This window comes from Ambystoma mexicanum, chromosome 1q (assembly GCF_040938575.1).
Source record: "Ambystoma mexicanum isolate Mex_15411 chromosome 1q, UKY_AmexF1_1, whole genome shotgun sequence".
In the NCBI taxonomy this organism is placed as follows: domain Eukaryota; kingdom Metazoa; phylum Chordata; class Amphibia; order Caudata; family Ambystomatidae; genus Ambystoma; species Ambystoma mexicanum.
In genome coordinates this window covers 1,306,071,381-1,306,087,424 of record NC_090922.1, presented here as the reverse complement: position 1 = coordinate 1,306,087,424, position 16,044 = coordinate 1,306,071,381, and the positions used below count along the sequence as shown (strand labels likewise).

The following is a 16,044-nucleotide window of genomic DNA, read 5'->3' as shown; positions in this document are numbered from 1 at the left end:
ACTTGCCCTTCAAGCTGAGAAGCTGCTTGTCTGTGCAAGCCTTCAAGAGAGGGACACTCTGACCCGGACTATAGTCTGCCCTAGAAGATTCACCTTCTGCAAGTAAAGCCTGCAGATCAGAATGTCTCTAGGATCCAGATCTTCAAGACCGGGTTGAATGCCCTCCACCTCTGTTTCACCAGTAGGTGGGTCTTCTGCAGATTCTGTTTGTCACTTGAGGCTGAGCTAGCGGTGAAATCACAGGAGTGACCCTGAGCTTGTTGAACATAGGAACCCTTTTCCTCTTGGAAGGTTTGGTCTCAGTGGGGAGGTATTTTACAGTTGCATTCCTTGTTTGAGCCCTTTTCTTTTTACTAGGGGGCTATTGCCCAATAGCACAGTTTCAGGCACTACTGACTGGTATTCTGACAGTCACGTCATTGCACTTTATAGTGACAGGCATTATAGGAAGCATTTGGACAGGGCCTCAGAGATGCCTTAGCTACATCCTCTGGGTTGAGCAAACTCATACCACCGTGATGCTGGCCACAGTGTCTCTAATGGCAGGTGCCTCCTGACCATGAGTGCACTGTCCTTAAAATATTGTATACCATTATCTGGAATGGAATTATAGGTATCCCGATTCTGCTGTTCCCACGACTTAAGAGACACTAAGGTAACTATAGCCTGAACTCCAATGGGTTCTGAAGCTAGAGAGTGGAAGTTGGCACCCGTCATAGCAGCTTCTCCCTCTTGGGTGAAGGCTAAGGAGACAGGCGGAATGCCTAAGGGTTTACCCTTGCATCTGGGATCACCTTTCACATTCTCACCAGACCACAAACCACACATTTACAAAAGGTTTTCTGGAATGGTGAGTCACTAGCCTTACGGAATGTGCCCCATTGCCACATACCAAACACCTGCAAGCAATGTTGTTCAGCAAAAGTGTAAAAAAGCTTGTGCATAAGAGAAAGGCAAAGAAGGGGTTGCAAATCCAGGTTAAATGCCCAAAGAGCTTGAGTGGAGGACCCATGCAAGCTTGGTGCAATACCCCACCCATAAGGCACCAAAAACTGTACAGTGATGGATACTATAGCCCTTAAAGGCTCAATGCAGACGGCATAGCGATTTGCAGAATATATTCCGGAGGCACTGCGAGAGCTGTATAGTGAGCTTCCTACCACATCCCTCGAAAGCACAACAGAGCGAGTTAAGAATTATATCCTAGAGGGCACTGTGCAAGCTGCAGAGTGAGTGTGAGCTGCATAGCTAGCTGGGTGCTACATCCCAGGAAGATAGTGCAAGCTGCAGAGCCAGCAGTAAACTACATTCTAGGGTGACCCCTCACATCCGTACAACAACCATGTTGAAACTAACTGATGGTCCCCAGATTGGGGGGAGGGGGGGAGCACCCCAGAGGGGACGGGTCCAGGGGCAGAGAGGCCCAGGAAAGGGGATTGGGAGGGGGGGGGCCCAGAGCACCGCAGACAGGAGATGGGAGGGCCAGAGCACCACAGACAGATGGGAGGGCCAGAGCACCACAGACAGATGGGAGGGCCAGAGCACCACAGACAGATGGGAGGGCCAGAGCACCACAGACAGGAGAGGGGGTGCAGAAGAGCAGCGCAGACAGGAGAGGGGGTGCAGAAGAGCACTGCAGACAGGAGAGAGGTGAGGTGGGGGAGCTTGAGAGCGCTCCAGACAGGGGGTGAGAGCACCCTCCTACAGGGGAGGGGGGAGGCGTGGCGAGAGCACCGCAAGACAAGGGGGGGGAGGCGTGGTGAAGGGGAGAGCACCCCAGACAGGGGCTGGGGAGAGAGGTGCTTTATCACACTGCGAGCACCCCAGGCAGGGGAGGGGGGTGAGAGCACCCCAGTCATTATCCAAGCACCCCAGATGGGGGTAGGCCGAGCACCCCAGTCAGAGGCCAGTGTGCCCCAGACAGGGGAGGGGGGCCCAAGAGTGCCCCGGTGAGTGGGGATGTGAAGCCCCCCAGACAGGGGACAGCAGGGCAAGAGCACCCGAGACGGGGGACCAAGAGTGGCACATCTGCACATTAAGGCTTTCCTCAAAAAAACAGGACATCCTTGGCCATAAACTATCCGGCTTTAGATGGGCCCATAACACTGAGTCCACGCTGCTGGAATTACAGACCAAACATACTCCGGAAGGAGGTCATATGGCCCTGCTTGTGCTGCTGGATCTCTCTGCCGCATTCAACCTTGTGGATCGCACCCTGCTGGCAGAGAGGCTATATACTTCAGCACATTTTTCCATAGCAGCAGTGGGATGGGTTGGCCGAATGCAGAGGTAGGTGTTTCTTCATTGATGCCCAGGCTGAAGAATGTTTGGTCTCCTGTGGGTGACCACAGGGTTCATGCATGTAAAAGGGACAAGTAAACATCCTTGTGTCCAGTTCCTGCGATGACCTGAAATTACTTGCCCGGATATGCCGCTTTCTCTCCTCTACTAACTCTGCTACCATTGCACGGGCAATCACATGTGCCAAATTGGACTATTGTTCCAGCCTATTGCTCATCTCGAAACACAACCTAAATCACCTACACATTGTGTAAAACAATGCAGTACGCATCGTTGAGGGTCTCCACAGTACGGACCATGTCACTGCGGCTATAAGAGCTCTACATTGGTTTCCTGTCTGTAGCAGAATCACCTGTGTGCATTAAACATAAATGCCTCTTTGGGCAGGCTAAGTTCTTATCCACTTATATCTCTAGGCGCCGGCCCGCAGACCAGTGACATCTAATAACACTGGTATGTTTTAGGTACCTAGACCAGACTCCTACGTGGCCCAGAGACCCTATGCACATGGTGGACCACGGATTTGAAGTTCACTACCACTCTGCCTCAGATCCTGTCCCTCATTTGCACTCTTCAAGCGAAGACTAAAAACGTTCCTGTTTGTCCACACTTCGCCACTCCTGATCCCTCCCTTCTTGTTGCTCGTTTTTGTGCGTTTTGTCTAGCGCTCCTAGGCCTCCAAGTCTGTGTTCATACACTTTATAAATAAATGAAATAGAAAAAAATCCTAGATAGGCGGGGGACCCCAGACAAGTGAGGGGAGCGGAGGGGACAAGAGAGCCCCCCCAGACAGGGGAGGAGGGGAGAGCTACCCCCAGACAGGGGAGGAGGGGAGAGCCCACCCCCCCCCCAGACAGGGCCCCGGACTGGAGAGGGGGAGAGGGGCAGGGGCGAGAGGGCCCCAGACCGGGGAGGGGCAGGGGCGAGAGGGCCCCAGACCGGGGAGGGGCAGGGGCGAGAGCACTAGCACGCACCAGATAGGTGGCCGATTGAGTGAGGTGAAGAGGGCATAGCGTGACGATTCCTTGGACCAGTAAGTTATATTCATACGAGAGCATAATCTGGAGAAACAAGCTCGGCTTGTGATCATGACAATGCCATGCAACATGGGTTTCAACCCAGGTGTAGGGCTTAGCAGCTGGATGAGGCCGGCATTAAGCGCTGCATAAATCACTAATAATTAAAAATGATATATTCGACTTTTACACAAATGAGTTAAGACAACACTTACCTAGCAGATAATAAGCAATGAAAAAGTTCCTAACTAAATACAGCGATTCCACACAACCATGTTTTATCAGAAGGGACACTGATCTTCTGAAGCTCAAATATTTGTATTGCTGAAAGAAAAGAAACATTCATATATGAGTGAGATTCATAATATGGCAGTGGGAGAAAAATAACAAATCAGAGCAGTGTGAAGAAAGCATCACTTGCAAAGTATATTATTTCTTTTATAGACCAGAGTGACAAAACACAAATGACAACTCACTAAATTGGGGTATAGGTCTTATTAAACCTGTTCAATAATCCCTTATACAGCACTAAGCCAAACACTGCATTCACTCAGACCGAGATCATTTGTAAAAAAGAAGGCCAAACTGAACTATGAACCATTGGCTTCCTAAGACTTGGCAGTAAGACAGAGCCAAGTTGTCCTTGGATTCTTAAACATGGTCATCACTGGTGGAACTTGTGAAAAAGCATCAGACCCCAAGTAAGCCTGCACAAGTATGTCTAGCTTCTGTATACCCTTTATTTAAGGCAACATTGCCAATGGACGATGGACGATGGATCAAACCGGAGCATACCTGGAAGAATGTGATGTACGTTGGTACAATGACTTACAAAAGTAAGGAAAAAAAGGTCTTGCAGTAAATGCAGAATGTTTATTCTTTGCTAGTTTCCTGCTTATTTTCCACTTTAGGAACACATCTTCAAAATGAAGATCGGATAGATATGGAGGCTATGGAGGACAAAGGCAAGCTGCAAGGAATTATGAACAAACTAAACATCTGTTCCAGAACCATTGTGCCAAGTAATGCTTAGAGGAGGGTGTGAACTACAAGGGACATCTAGGGGCTTCATGCTAGGGAACATGGTACAGCGCCCTAAATTGCTTCGTGTTGCAAGGTATAACACAGTTTGACTTTCACTAGGGGTACCGTTGGACAATCCCACCCAGCAAGTCTTCATGTATCTCAGAGGGAACAACTACACAGTTGCATCCCTAATGAGGGCTTGGATTAGGACTGGCAAGGAAAACATTAAAGAACCAGGAAAAGGATTTGTCAAATGCACTTACGACATTGGCCCTATCAGGTTAACCAAGGTTAGGTTTAGGAAGCGATTCCCCCAATGCAAGCTTTCTGTTTGGAGACAAAAGGCTGCCCTGTTGTTCACAAACTGCTTATACAGCGAAAGACTATTCACCCACAAAGTCAAGTCTATGAGCATTCTCAGAAAGCCATAAGCAAGATCTGTCAATAGAAACATAAACCAACACTTGGCAATGCAACCTATTCATCAGGGTGCAAAATTTGCACTTGCCACTGGCTAGTGATATTTGACACTTCGCAAGTAAGAAATGGTGTGCTGTGTGTATGTATAGAATTAAGGTGAAGTAGGACCTATTTTTAACTAGCAACACATTTTTGCCTCATGCAATCTCAAAGTGCAACAGTAAAAAAACTCATACTACACTCTTTAGAGACTTGGGTGTCTTCCACCCTGATCCCCCATGTCAAGGAAATAGAAATTGGGGTCCAATACCTTTCAGATCACACCCCAGTGGTAGCCCGCATAGAACTGCAGAAAACATTGTACAGGCCCCCGCCCACAGTGGAGGCCGACTGAAAATCCTGCGAGACGTAGCGCTTAGGGCACATATGGAGGAAGTCATAAGTAATTACTTCCTGGAAAATGACAATGGAGAGGTGGATTGGTGGGTTGTATGGGACACGGGGAAAGCAGTTATGATGAATTCATAGCTCAAGCATCGCAATACTACAGGGAGAAAGCCCTTATAACACAGAAATTAGAAGAGGAGGCAAGAAATGCTGAAATCCGTCAGACGTCCAGAGCCTGGCGAGACCTCAAAAAAGCTAGATCCAAACTCGAAAACCACATGGCGGACAGAACAGCGCAATTGCTTTTAAATACTAAGCAGTCATACTACATACACGGGGGGAAAGCGAGCAAATTCTTGGCAGCCAAATTACGCAAACAGAAAGCGGGCAACCACATTACCCGGTTACGAAACAGTAGGAGGGGTATTACACACGGAAGATAATGAAAAATTAGAAACAATGGTCCACTTCCACAAAAACCTGATGTCTAGTGGGAACCTAACCGCAGCGGATCTAGTGTCCCATTTGTCGGCCGTACAATTACCACAGATCTCCGAACAGCAGAAAGAACAATTAGGTGCCCCTTTCACAACACAGGACGTGGGTGATGCGATAGCAGCACTGTCCAGAGGAAAGGCACCCGGCCCAGATGGTTTGGGGAACGGGTTCTACAAAGTTTTCCTCACCCAACTGACAACTCCCCTCACACGTCTCTTCAACCTAATTAGGGATAAGGGAGCTGTCTCAAAAGACATGGGACACTCCGTCACAATTCTTCCCCTAAAGCCGGGGAAAGACCCGGTGGAATGCTCCAGCTGCCGCCCCATTGCCCTCCTCAATACTGACGCGAAACTGTATGCAAAAATACTCACAAATCGGTTGGCGACAGTATTGCCTGAGATAATTCATGCAGACCAGGCGGGTTTCGTACGGGGAAGACGCACTCAGGATAATGTCAGGCGGGTAATAGATATAGACTGGGGCACCAGAAGCGCACAGAAATTCGCTATCGCCGCACTTGATGCCACACGGGCATTCGATAGCAAGACTGGGAATACATTCGGCAGGTGCTAGAAGGTTTCGGTTGTGGGCCAACATTCACCAAGATGGTGCTGGCTAATTACCAGTTTCCATCCACACACCTAATAGTAAACGGCTATACATCAGAAAGACTCAATATCCAGAGAGGTACTCGGCAGGGGTGCCCCCTCTCCCACCTTATATTTGCCATGGCAATGGAGCCATTGGCCCACAGGATTAGGGAGAACTTGGGTATTAGGGGAGTGCGAACAGGTGAGACCCTATACGCAGACGATATTATGCTTTACATGGCAGACCCAATGCACACGTTACCCAATATAATTATAGAACCGCAGAGATTCGGAAAAATATCAGGGTTCACAATAAATTACGCCAAATCCAAAGCACTGAATATAACAGGGTAGAGGAAACATAACATACCTAGAGGAACGCTACCACCTACAGTGGCAAAAACAGTCCCTGGAATACCTAGGGATATGCATCACTAGATCCACAAAAAACCTGCTTAAAGCGAACATCACTCCCCTTTGGAAGCGCCTGCAAGAAGATTTACAGAGATGGGACCTCCAGGAATTAGCTTGGTTTGCTAGGATAGCGGCGATAAAAGTGACCCTGCTACCCAGGTTGCTGTACATGGTCAGCTCCACCCCGGTGGTGTTCCCCCCCCTCCCGAAACTGATTCAGCAACTCCAAAAAGCCGTGCTCAAATTTATCTGGGGGAATAAGAAGCCTAGAATCCAAAAAAAGATCATGACGCGCCCAACCCTTCTGGGGGGGCTAGGAGTGCCGGACATAAAGAGATGTTTTAGCTGCCCAATTGGCGCCTGCATTGAAATGGGCAGGCAGTGACCCTCTCCCAGGGTGGGGGGGAAAATAGAACAGTTCGCTACCGACACCCCACTACGTGTGCTTCCATTCCTTAGACCAAAAGCACGAGAGAGGGGTGGTATCCTACTGGAAGCGACAAAAACAACACTTCACAACTGGGACACGGCGATCCATGGCAGGGGGGGATCAAACTAGGTCTGGGTCCCATGTCCCCTATTTTACACAATCCGGATTTCTCGCCTGGGCTCCAAATGAGATTCTGGGATGGCTGGCAGGGAGCAGACGCAATGTCCCTACGAGACTTGTACCAAGACGATGCCCCACTATCCTTTGATCTATGCAAACAAAGATTTGGCATCACTGAACAGCATAGATTTAAATATATACAAGTGCGTCACTGGATCTCGCACCCTGCAGTAAAAAGGGCCGGCCTACGCCCCCCAGTAGGCTTAGAACTCACGATATGGGAGGGGGCACAAGGAAAAGAGATTACCAGACTGTACAAGTTACTAGACAAATCGCAAGCAGATGATACCCTCCAATACATGAAGGATTGGGAGCGGGACATGGGGGAGGAGATTACTCAGGAAGAATGGAGTCAAATCTGGAGGAGGGCTCACAAACTATCCAAATCCACTGCAATCAAAGAACCAGCATATAGGTTATGCTACCGATGGTATCTGCCCCCAAACAGAAAACAAAATGAATCCCACTTACCCCTCAGACTGTTGGCGACAGTGTGGTGAAAGAGGTGACCTTTTCCATATGTGGTGGTCATGCCCAAAGATAAAGGTGTATTGGAAAGAAATTCTTAGTTTAATCAAAGATATAACAGGTGCAGAGCTACCACAATCCCCCCAAGGTCATTCTGTTGGGGGCAGTGGCAGAAGGGACTTACGCAGCTTCAGGGAATAGAGCAGCCCTCATCACCCACCTACTAGCTGCAGCAAGGATGACAGTCGCCCAACGATGGAAAACAGTGGAAGGCCCTACAACCCCTTGGTGGTGGATGAAAGTGTGGGGAGTTATGGCGATGGAGAACATTTGCGCCACAAAGTCAGGGACATACCTGAAATTCCTAGCCATATGGGATCCACTTCAGGATTATGTGGGGGAAAGGTCCAATTCTTTAAACCCAGGATTTTAAGAAACATTCACATCAGATAATGACAGCAGAAGACATTGTGGAGGGAGAAGCTCCAAAAACTTTTTTTTTGCTCTGGTTATCACCTTGATACAGTTTGGTTCAGATTTGCTCTAAGGACTAGAGGGTGGGATAGGGTGGGTGAGGGTGGGGGGCTCTCGGGAGGGAAAGTTGGAAGACAATAATAGTTTCAAGGCCAAAGTTCGGGTAGGCCAAAATAATATGTTTATACAGTCAATAATGGTTGTATTCCTGATGTAATCGAAAGCTAATTGTTGTCTTACATGCTGAAATGATTGAATATAAAGTTGGTTAAAAATAAGGGAAGAGGGCGGGAGGGGTCGAGAAAAGTATGAAGACAATACTAGACCCAATGACAAAGTTTCAGAATGTTGAATAATGGGTTCAAATGGGTAATAATGTTTATAACATATGTTGGAACTAAAGGCCAATGTTTGGCTTAAGTAAAAATGAAAATAAAGTTGGTTAAAAAAAAAAACTCATACTACAACTTTAAACTGTTCAAATTAGGTCTCAAGAATGCCATGGGATTAAAGATAGTTCAGAAGGGCCAAGAAAAAAAAACGATTTCATAAAACTGACGTGTTTACTTAAGTGATGGCCGTTTCCGGGCAATAGGAATCATGAGAGTTATACCCCAATTGAGTTCCTAATATCACAAAATAAAGAAGACAATTAACAGTGGGGATGCTTCAGATGTCTCACCTGTATAGCTGGGAAAGGCAGATAGTTCATGTTTTGAATGAAATACTGGAGGCTGTAACTGTATCCCATGAAAGCTCCGGCCAAGAGAATGAAGAGGTGGTACTCATTAAGGCATGTGTGTGGACTGGCAACGTCTGGACTAGAAATAAAAAGTTCCTCATTAGTCAATACAAGACGAACTTCCTCAATTAAGCAAAGATTAGAGCCACAAACTGACCAGATAGCTTGGCGACGCTGGCAGCCCTACAGATACAGTGTTTATCAGCCACTTTTACTCCCTGAAAATTGGCAAATACTCACTAATGAAAATAAGGAATACAAATACTCCTGACATAAAAATAGGAAAAAAAGACATGTAGAATCTTGTGCCCCAGCGCTATTGATATGTTTGGACCAGTAGGTGCATGTAGCACCACAGGAAGAAAACTATATAAACTGCCCAATTGGAAGAGGCAAACTTGAATCTTTTAATGTGCATGAAAAGGTGCAAAGAAATAATTACAAAACATTTCCGTTTTTTACTGTTATGTTTTGCTCACTTCTAAACTACTCTCATTGGGAATTGGATTTTGTTTTACTCACAAAAAAATAATTTTACTCCGAACTCAAAAAAAAATAGGGAGTAAAATACTCCCACTTCGAAATCTTAACTGCAGCACTGGACACTGCAGTCAATCGAGTTTCTATAAATATACTTCACTGAATGATGCATTATTTATTTTTTATTACTTTCAAGACCCGAACCGGAGGCGGAAGCCGGCCGCTCCAGCAAGGGCCGCAACAATAAGGGCCTGTCTGCGTCTGTCCGACTCATTCAGGCAGCCATCCAGGGCAGGGCAGGAGAACCCCCCCCCCCACCCGTGGCACCACTTCCACCTTTTGCACCAACGTGCGCTAATCTCCGCGCACGAAGCATCGCCGCTGCGCGCTTTAGCACGAGCACGAGAAAGAAGCCTCCCCTGCATGCATGAAAGCTATCACCTTGCTTTCACTTGACCCGATCCCCGTGCATCACGGCTTACAGCAACAGGATCGAGTCGTGCAGTAGCCATACAAAGATGGCCGCCATGTTTTCGTCGGAGATGTGATTCCTCCTCTCCCCGCCCAGCACAGCTAATTGGCCTTGCGCCAATATTTACTTTCAAGACCCGAACCGGAGGCGGAAGCCAGCCACTCCAGCAAGGGCCGCAACAATAAGGGCCTGTCTGCGTCTATCGGCGACATGCCCGCAAGTGAACCACTGCAACCCTTCCAGCTGAGCAGCCTATATACTCTATTTTACCGCTACCTTCAGTAAGTCCTTGGCGTGAACTGTAAGTAAAAGCACACTGTCAATCAGGAGAAACGCTGCTAAGCCACTCTACGTGCCCCTGATGCACCTGCTGTGTACAAATATACATGATTAGACAAAGTTACCCATGCTAATCGCTCTATAATTGCCTTGCTAACTACACTAATATAGACTGCTATTTACTACTAAGTGATTGGAGTGCACTCTGAAGACCAATGCTTAATAACTGTACCATACTACTTAACCTCTTACCTAGCCACTGTGCTGCCCATGCCTAGCCACTGTGCTGCACAGGGGCGTTGCTAGGGGGGGGGGCTCAGGGGGCTACAGCCCCTGACCTTTTGGTTGTAGCCCCAGACAGTATCTCAGGAGCTACAGCCAAAAGACTAGCTAGCTCCCAGTCCCAACAGTTCTGACATCAGCATAGCCCCAGGTCTTTTCCAGAGCTAGCAACTCCCCTGGTGCTGCATATGCCCAGCCAAGTGATTGGTGTTCTGCCAAAAGTGATAGCTGATTGCTGCCTTGTGCCCTCCCATCATGGCCAACATCACATCCCCACCCTTCGCACTCATCCCCCCCTACGCCCTTCCTTCCATCCTTCACCAAACCCACTTATCACAAGCCTAGCACACATTTGACGCGACCTAGAGCCACTAACTCTAGAAATCAAATACTAGGCCTCCGCTCCAGATCGGCACCACAAACCCCACTTGCCAAAACTGAAAACAAACCTACCTCAGAACACCACAAAATGACCATTACCAAGAAGGCAGCCACAGGGCAGATTACCACCCCACCCCCACAGCCACGCCCAGACTTACAATGTGCAACCTCGACCTCGACATTCTCGCCATAACTGAAATTTGGTTACACAATGCCGCAGGCCTCGCCATCTCCCTAGCTATCCCATCAGGATACTCCATCCTTAGACAGGACAGAACACTGTCCACAGGTGGGGGGTAGCCCTCATAGTCAAAGATCACCTAGAAATAAAAGACAACTCTCACCCAAATTAGGGGAGAACGTAGACTATCGGCCAAGATCGCACTCTCCCCCAATACCACCATCACCGTTAATCTAGTATATCGCCCGCCAGGCTCAATACTGGACTTTCAGTACAACCTCTCACATCTGCTAGGTGAAAACCTTAAAACAACTACCAAAACTATTCTCTTAGGAGACCTTAATCTGGGACTCCACGACCAGAAAGATAGACCCTCCACTACATTAGCACAAGCTCTCCAAGAAATGGGCTTTGAACAAAAAGTACTCCATCCTACCCACAACAAAGGACGTACTCTTGACTGGATAGCCAACCACTGGCATCGACATCAGCTCCATCACACCCACCCCTTGGTCCGACCACTTTCTCATTCATTTCCTCATCCCTACACCCAACAACTCGGTAAGAAAACTCAAGCCAGCACCGCCAGCCTTAGCTAGAAGCGCCAAGAACCTCACCAAAGAAAATATTTCCCCCTACCTAGAGGCCCTCACTACCAACCTCCTTGCTACACCAGACCCTGCTGCACTGGCGGATATCTACAAATCCACCATTAGCACTGCCATAGATGATCTCGCCCCTCTACAAAAGAAAAAATCATAAAATACCAAACACTCAAATACTTGGTTCTCGGCAGAATTAAAAGAATTACGAACCTAAAAATGCAAAGCCCTAAACCTTTGGCAAAGTGCGCCTAACGCATCCTCACTATCCTCCTACAAATCACTGGCCACCCAATACAAAAAAAGTTTAATAGCAGCCAAATACACATCCTACAATGAAAGAATCGCTAACGCCACATCAGAATCCAAAGAGCTTTTCGCCATCTTCAAGGAACTATCCACACCGGCCACCAAGTCTCAAGAGATTGTTAAGGACCAAGCCTGGTGTAACACCATACAGTCCGCCCTCAAACAAAATTGAACTCCAAGCAAAAATCCTAGACCATCACAAAAATCTCACTCAGCACATCTTATCAGCAACCCATACGGAAACAGTGACTGAGAATAAAAAGACAAATCTCATTACTCCATTCAAATTTAGAGAAGTCTCAGAAAAAGAGGTAGTCGATATCGTTAACAGAATCAAACCCTCTAATTGCAAAGGCGACGCCTGCCCCGCTAAACTAGTTAAAGACTGCGTAGAAACACTAACCCCATTTCTTAAAACCTTCATCAATGCATCCTTCAACACAAACTCAGTCCCAACCAGCTTAAAAGAAGCCTGGGTGCGCCCCCCTTCTCAAAAAACCCACCCTAGATCCTGATAACGCCAACACTATAGACCCATCACAACCGTTCCCTTCCTGCTTAAGATCCTCGACAAAGTTGCATACACACAAATACAGCAATACATGGAAGAAAATCACATATTAGGAAAAAGGCAATCAGGTTTCCGCCCGGGGCATGGGACCGAATCGGACATACTAGATCTCAAAATCCAACTAAATGGCATCATGGACAAAGGCAAACCTGCACTCCCGCTCCTGCTAGACCCATCTGCCACCTTTGACCTGGTCCATCACGATATTCTAGGCACGCAACTCAAAAATGAAGCCCACTTCTCGCCAGAAGCCATATCCTGGGTCAAATCATTCCTCAAGGGTCGACTTATGAAAGTCTTTTCTGACTCGAGAGCGCTACCCCTACCACTATCCACTGTGGCTTCCCACAAGAGTCCTGCACTGACCCCACCTTATACAACATCTTCACCCTACCACTGTTCAATGACCTGGACCGTCGTCACATAGCCTTCACCAACTATGCTGACGACACGCAAGTCCTGCTCCCTCTCACAGGGATCTATGAACAAGATGCAGCAGCATTAACCAAGATCTATACAGCCATCCAAACCTGGATGGCAGCCAACGGCCTTTGCCTAAGCAGGGACAAAACAGATCCTACTAGTTGGCACCAAATAAACTCTAAACAAACTCCCACCGCGGTACAAATCCTTTAACATAGACAACTCCACCATCACAGTCTCCACTGCAGTAAAAACGCTAGGAGTATACCTTGACTCCACTCTCTCCATGACACGGCAAGTCAATGCCATAGCCTTCTCTGCTGCACTTACTACTAAAGTAATCAACGCCGTTAAACCCTTCCTATCCACTAGAAACTGCCTGGCCGTAGCCAGAGCCTCAGTAGGTACCAAATTGGACTATTGCAACGCTCTCTTTCTGGACACGTCTGCACAAAACCTAAAAAAAAAAGTCACACAAAACAATGCCCTATGAGCAGCCCTAAGCATCCCTAAAAGGGAGCACATCTAAGCCAGGAAAGAAGCCCACTGGTTACCAATAAAAGAACGGATACTATTCAAATCCATGGCCATCACCCACAGATGCCTTTCCACCAAGGCTCCCCCCTATCTTTCTGAAAGAATCACCCTTAACACATCCACCAGACTCACTAGGTCACACTTGACAACCAGACCTATGTACCCACATTCTAAAGAAGCAAAGCCGGTGGGTCTAGCTTTCAACACTTAGCACCCAAAAACTGGAATGCACTCCCTAAGGAATGAAAACTCATACCACGCCTTCCGCAAAGTACTCAAAACCACGCTGTTTAAGTAACTCCACCCCACCTTACCCATCCTACTGTATATTCACAACTATATGTAAATAAGCACAACTAAGTAAATATGCAAAAAATGCTCTGCACTGTATCTATATACACTCCATGTACGCCTGTAACAAGATTGCCTTCAGCGCCACAATGCCCCTGGGCAGATGTGCGCTATACAAATCCAAATAAATAAATTATAACATTGAACAAAGTGGACAACAAAAAGGTATTTGAAAAAGAAAAAGAAGTCTTGCATACCTTGATTGTTATTTTGCGATACTAGCAACATTGCTGTTGTCTGTATAAGAGTCTCCAATCTCACTTGCCGAGGTCCATTGTATTATTGTTTCTTACAGAGTCACGTGAGCTCCTGAAAACCATGCAAACAGTAGCAGTGCACAGTATAAGTTAACATATCATGACAGGTTTCTAATTTCCATGGGTATACTCTATTTTACAGCATGCTTTTTGGACTACCATATACCGCAAATGGCCCAAAAGCGTCAAAATTGCTGGCACAGCCATCTTGTCCTTCGACCTCGTTTCTGCCCACTAAGGTTAGAAAATGGTATATAAGGAAATCCATTTCACCAGAAGAGACCCTTTCACAGGAAAAGTGTCAGAGTGTACATCTGGGCCGATGTGAATGTCTGGTCCCAATCCACTCCTGGGGCAGGGAGGGGTGGGGGGCATGTCTGCTGCTGGGCAGATGTGGGGGCAAGAGTCATGCCAGGATCAAGCAGCAATTATTAAGATAATTGTTGGATCCAAGACTACTCTGAAGAGTTCCAGCCATCTGAAGACCTGTGAAAAGCTATTGAAGGCTTTCAACATTGCCTCCAGCCAAGTCCTGGTGAATCCCTGTCTCTCTGGGCAGTTCTCCTGAAGACCCTCATTGGTGATTCGACCCTTGAGCAAGTGGGACCAACTAGTCCAGAACACTGAACTCCGATCCTGCCCCCTGGAGCATTTTGAAAGTTTCCTGGGACCATCTGGTGGGCTGAACAGCTCCATCCAGGGAATCTGCTGTGCGTTGGTCAATGTTCAGAGTTTTACTTTTGAACCCTGCAGGTCTTCAAGCTTGCGTCCCAAAAACGATCCTCCTGCAGCATCTGTTGCTTAAATGTGGCGATAGTCGCTGCTTCCCACTTACATCGTGTCTGGTGACTCATGGAAGCCTGCCTCTCGTGGTGCCCGAGTCATCCAGCTGACCAACTTGAGGAACAGTCTCACCAGAGTTCGAAACTACTGATTAGCTGGACCTAATCCAGACACAGTGGCCACTGCATACTCGACCTCAGGACTCCATTTGACTGAGGTAGGCCCAGAGTGTCTACGAACCCTGCAGGTGGTTTCAAGCATAATCGAAATAAAGGGGGCGGTTGGGGGGGGGGGGGGGCTACATAACTGCTTTCACCCCTCCAATAGGGTAGTACGAGCGGAAAGCCATGACCCTACCGCTTCCTAGCCTGGTCGTGATCAGTGGAGTTTTTGCCAAGGGTGTGTGAGAAACCAGAAGGCGTCTCACCCGCTAGTCCCCGCAGATCTCTCTCGCGGATGGCCAGGACACAGCCATCGCCTTTGGATCAGAACCTGGGGGTGGACCAGTGCAAGATCACCACCTGGGTGTGGGGTCATGCAGGAGTGGGAAACCGGATGGGGAGATGCAGTATCATAACACCTTTACCCCATCTACCTGATGGGATATTTAGAAACAGCCCCCACCCCACCCTTTTCCTGCATGAACACTTTTGCCCGGACATCCCGCTTTGGGAGAGAACCGACTCAACAGAGCCATGTACCTGACATGTCCCAATACTATGGTCAGGCAGTTATCGACAATCGCTCACACCCGACTTCATTACGCTTCCCCACACGGATAAAAGGCGGAGCACACTCTGAGCGAGGCAAAGCACACAAATGTACAGTAGTTCCTAGTCGGCAGGTGAATGAGGGGAGAAAGACAGCCAGACACAAGGGGTTTGTGCGAAGGGCAACGCACTTGACCTTTTTGGCAGGAAGCTGTTACTTTCAAGAAACCAAGGCAGAAAGCGCAAGACCCAGAAACCAGGCTGAAGAATCCTGCATTGTGTGTCGAAGATACCAAGGGCCCTCCCACGTAACTGACTAAGGAGGAGAGGAGCAGCAGACGCTGTGGTATCGACCTTGGCTCCAAGAACAAAGAAGCGACACAGAACACCACAGCCGGTGAGTTGGGGAGACCGATGCGAGACCGGTCTGTGTTGAAGTCAAGGTTGCAAGTGGCAACATTGTAAAACGAACGCTTG

The 16,044-nt window shown here is 47.9% G+C and overlaps 1 protein-coding gene across 1 annotated transcript in view; it reads right to left on the bottom strand.

Moving 5' to 3' along the window:
• The window catches only part of NDC1 (NDC1 transmembrane nucleoporin), a 367,243-nt gene that overhangs the window by 257,446 nt on the left and 93,753 nt on the right, over positions 1-16,044 (bottom strand). Inside the window, exons 5-6 of the mRNA XM_069642162.1 lie at positions 8,890-9,028; positions 3,533-3,641 (exon numbers count right to left, since the gene is read on the bottom strand). Of these exons, the coding sequence (XP_069498263.1) occupies positions 3,533-3,641; positions 8,890-9,028 (248 nt within the window). The remainder of the gene's footprint in view (positions 1-3,532; positions 3,642-8,889; positions 9,029-16,044) is intronic.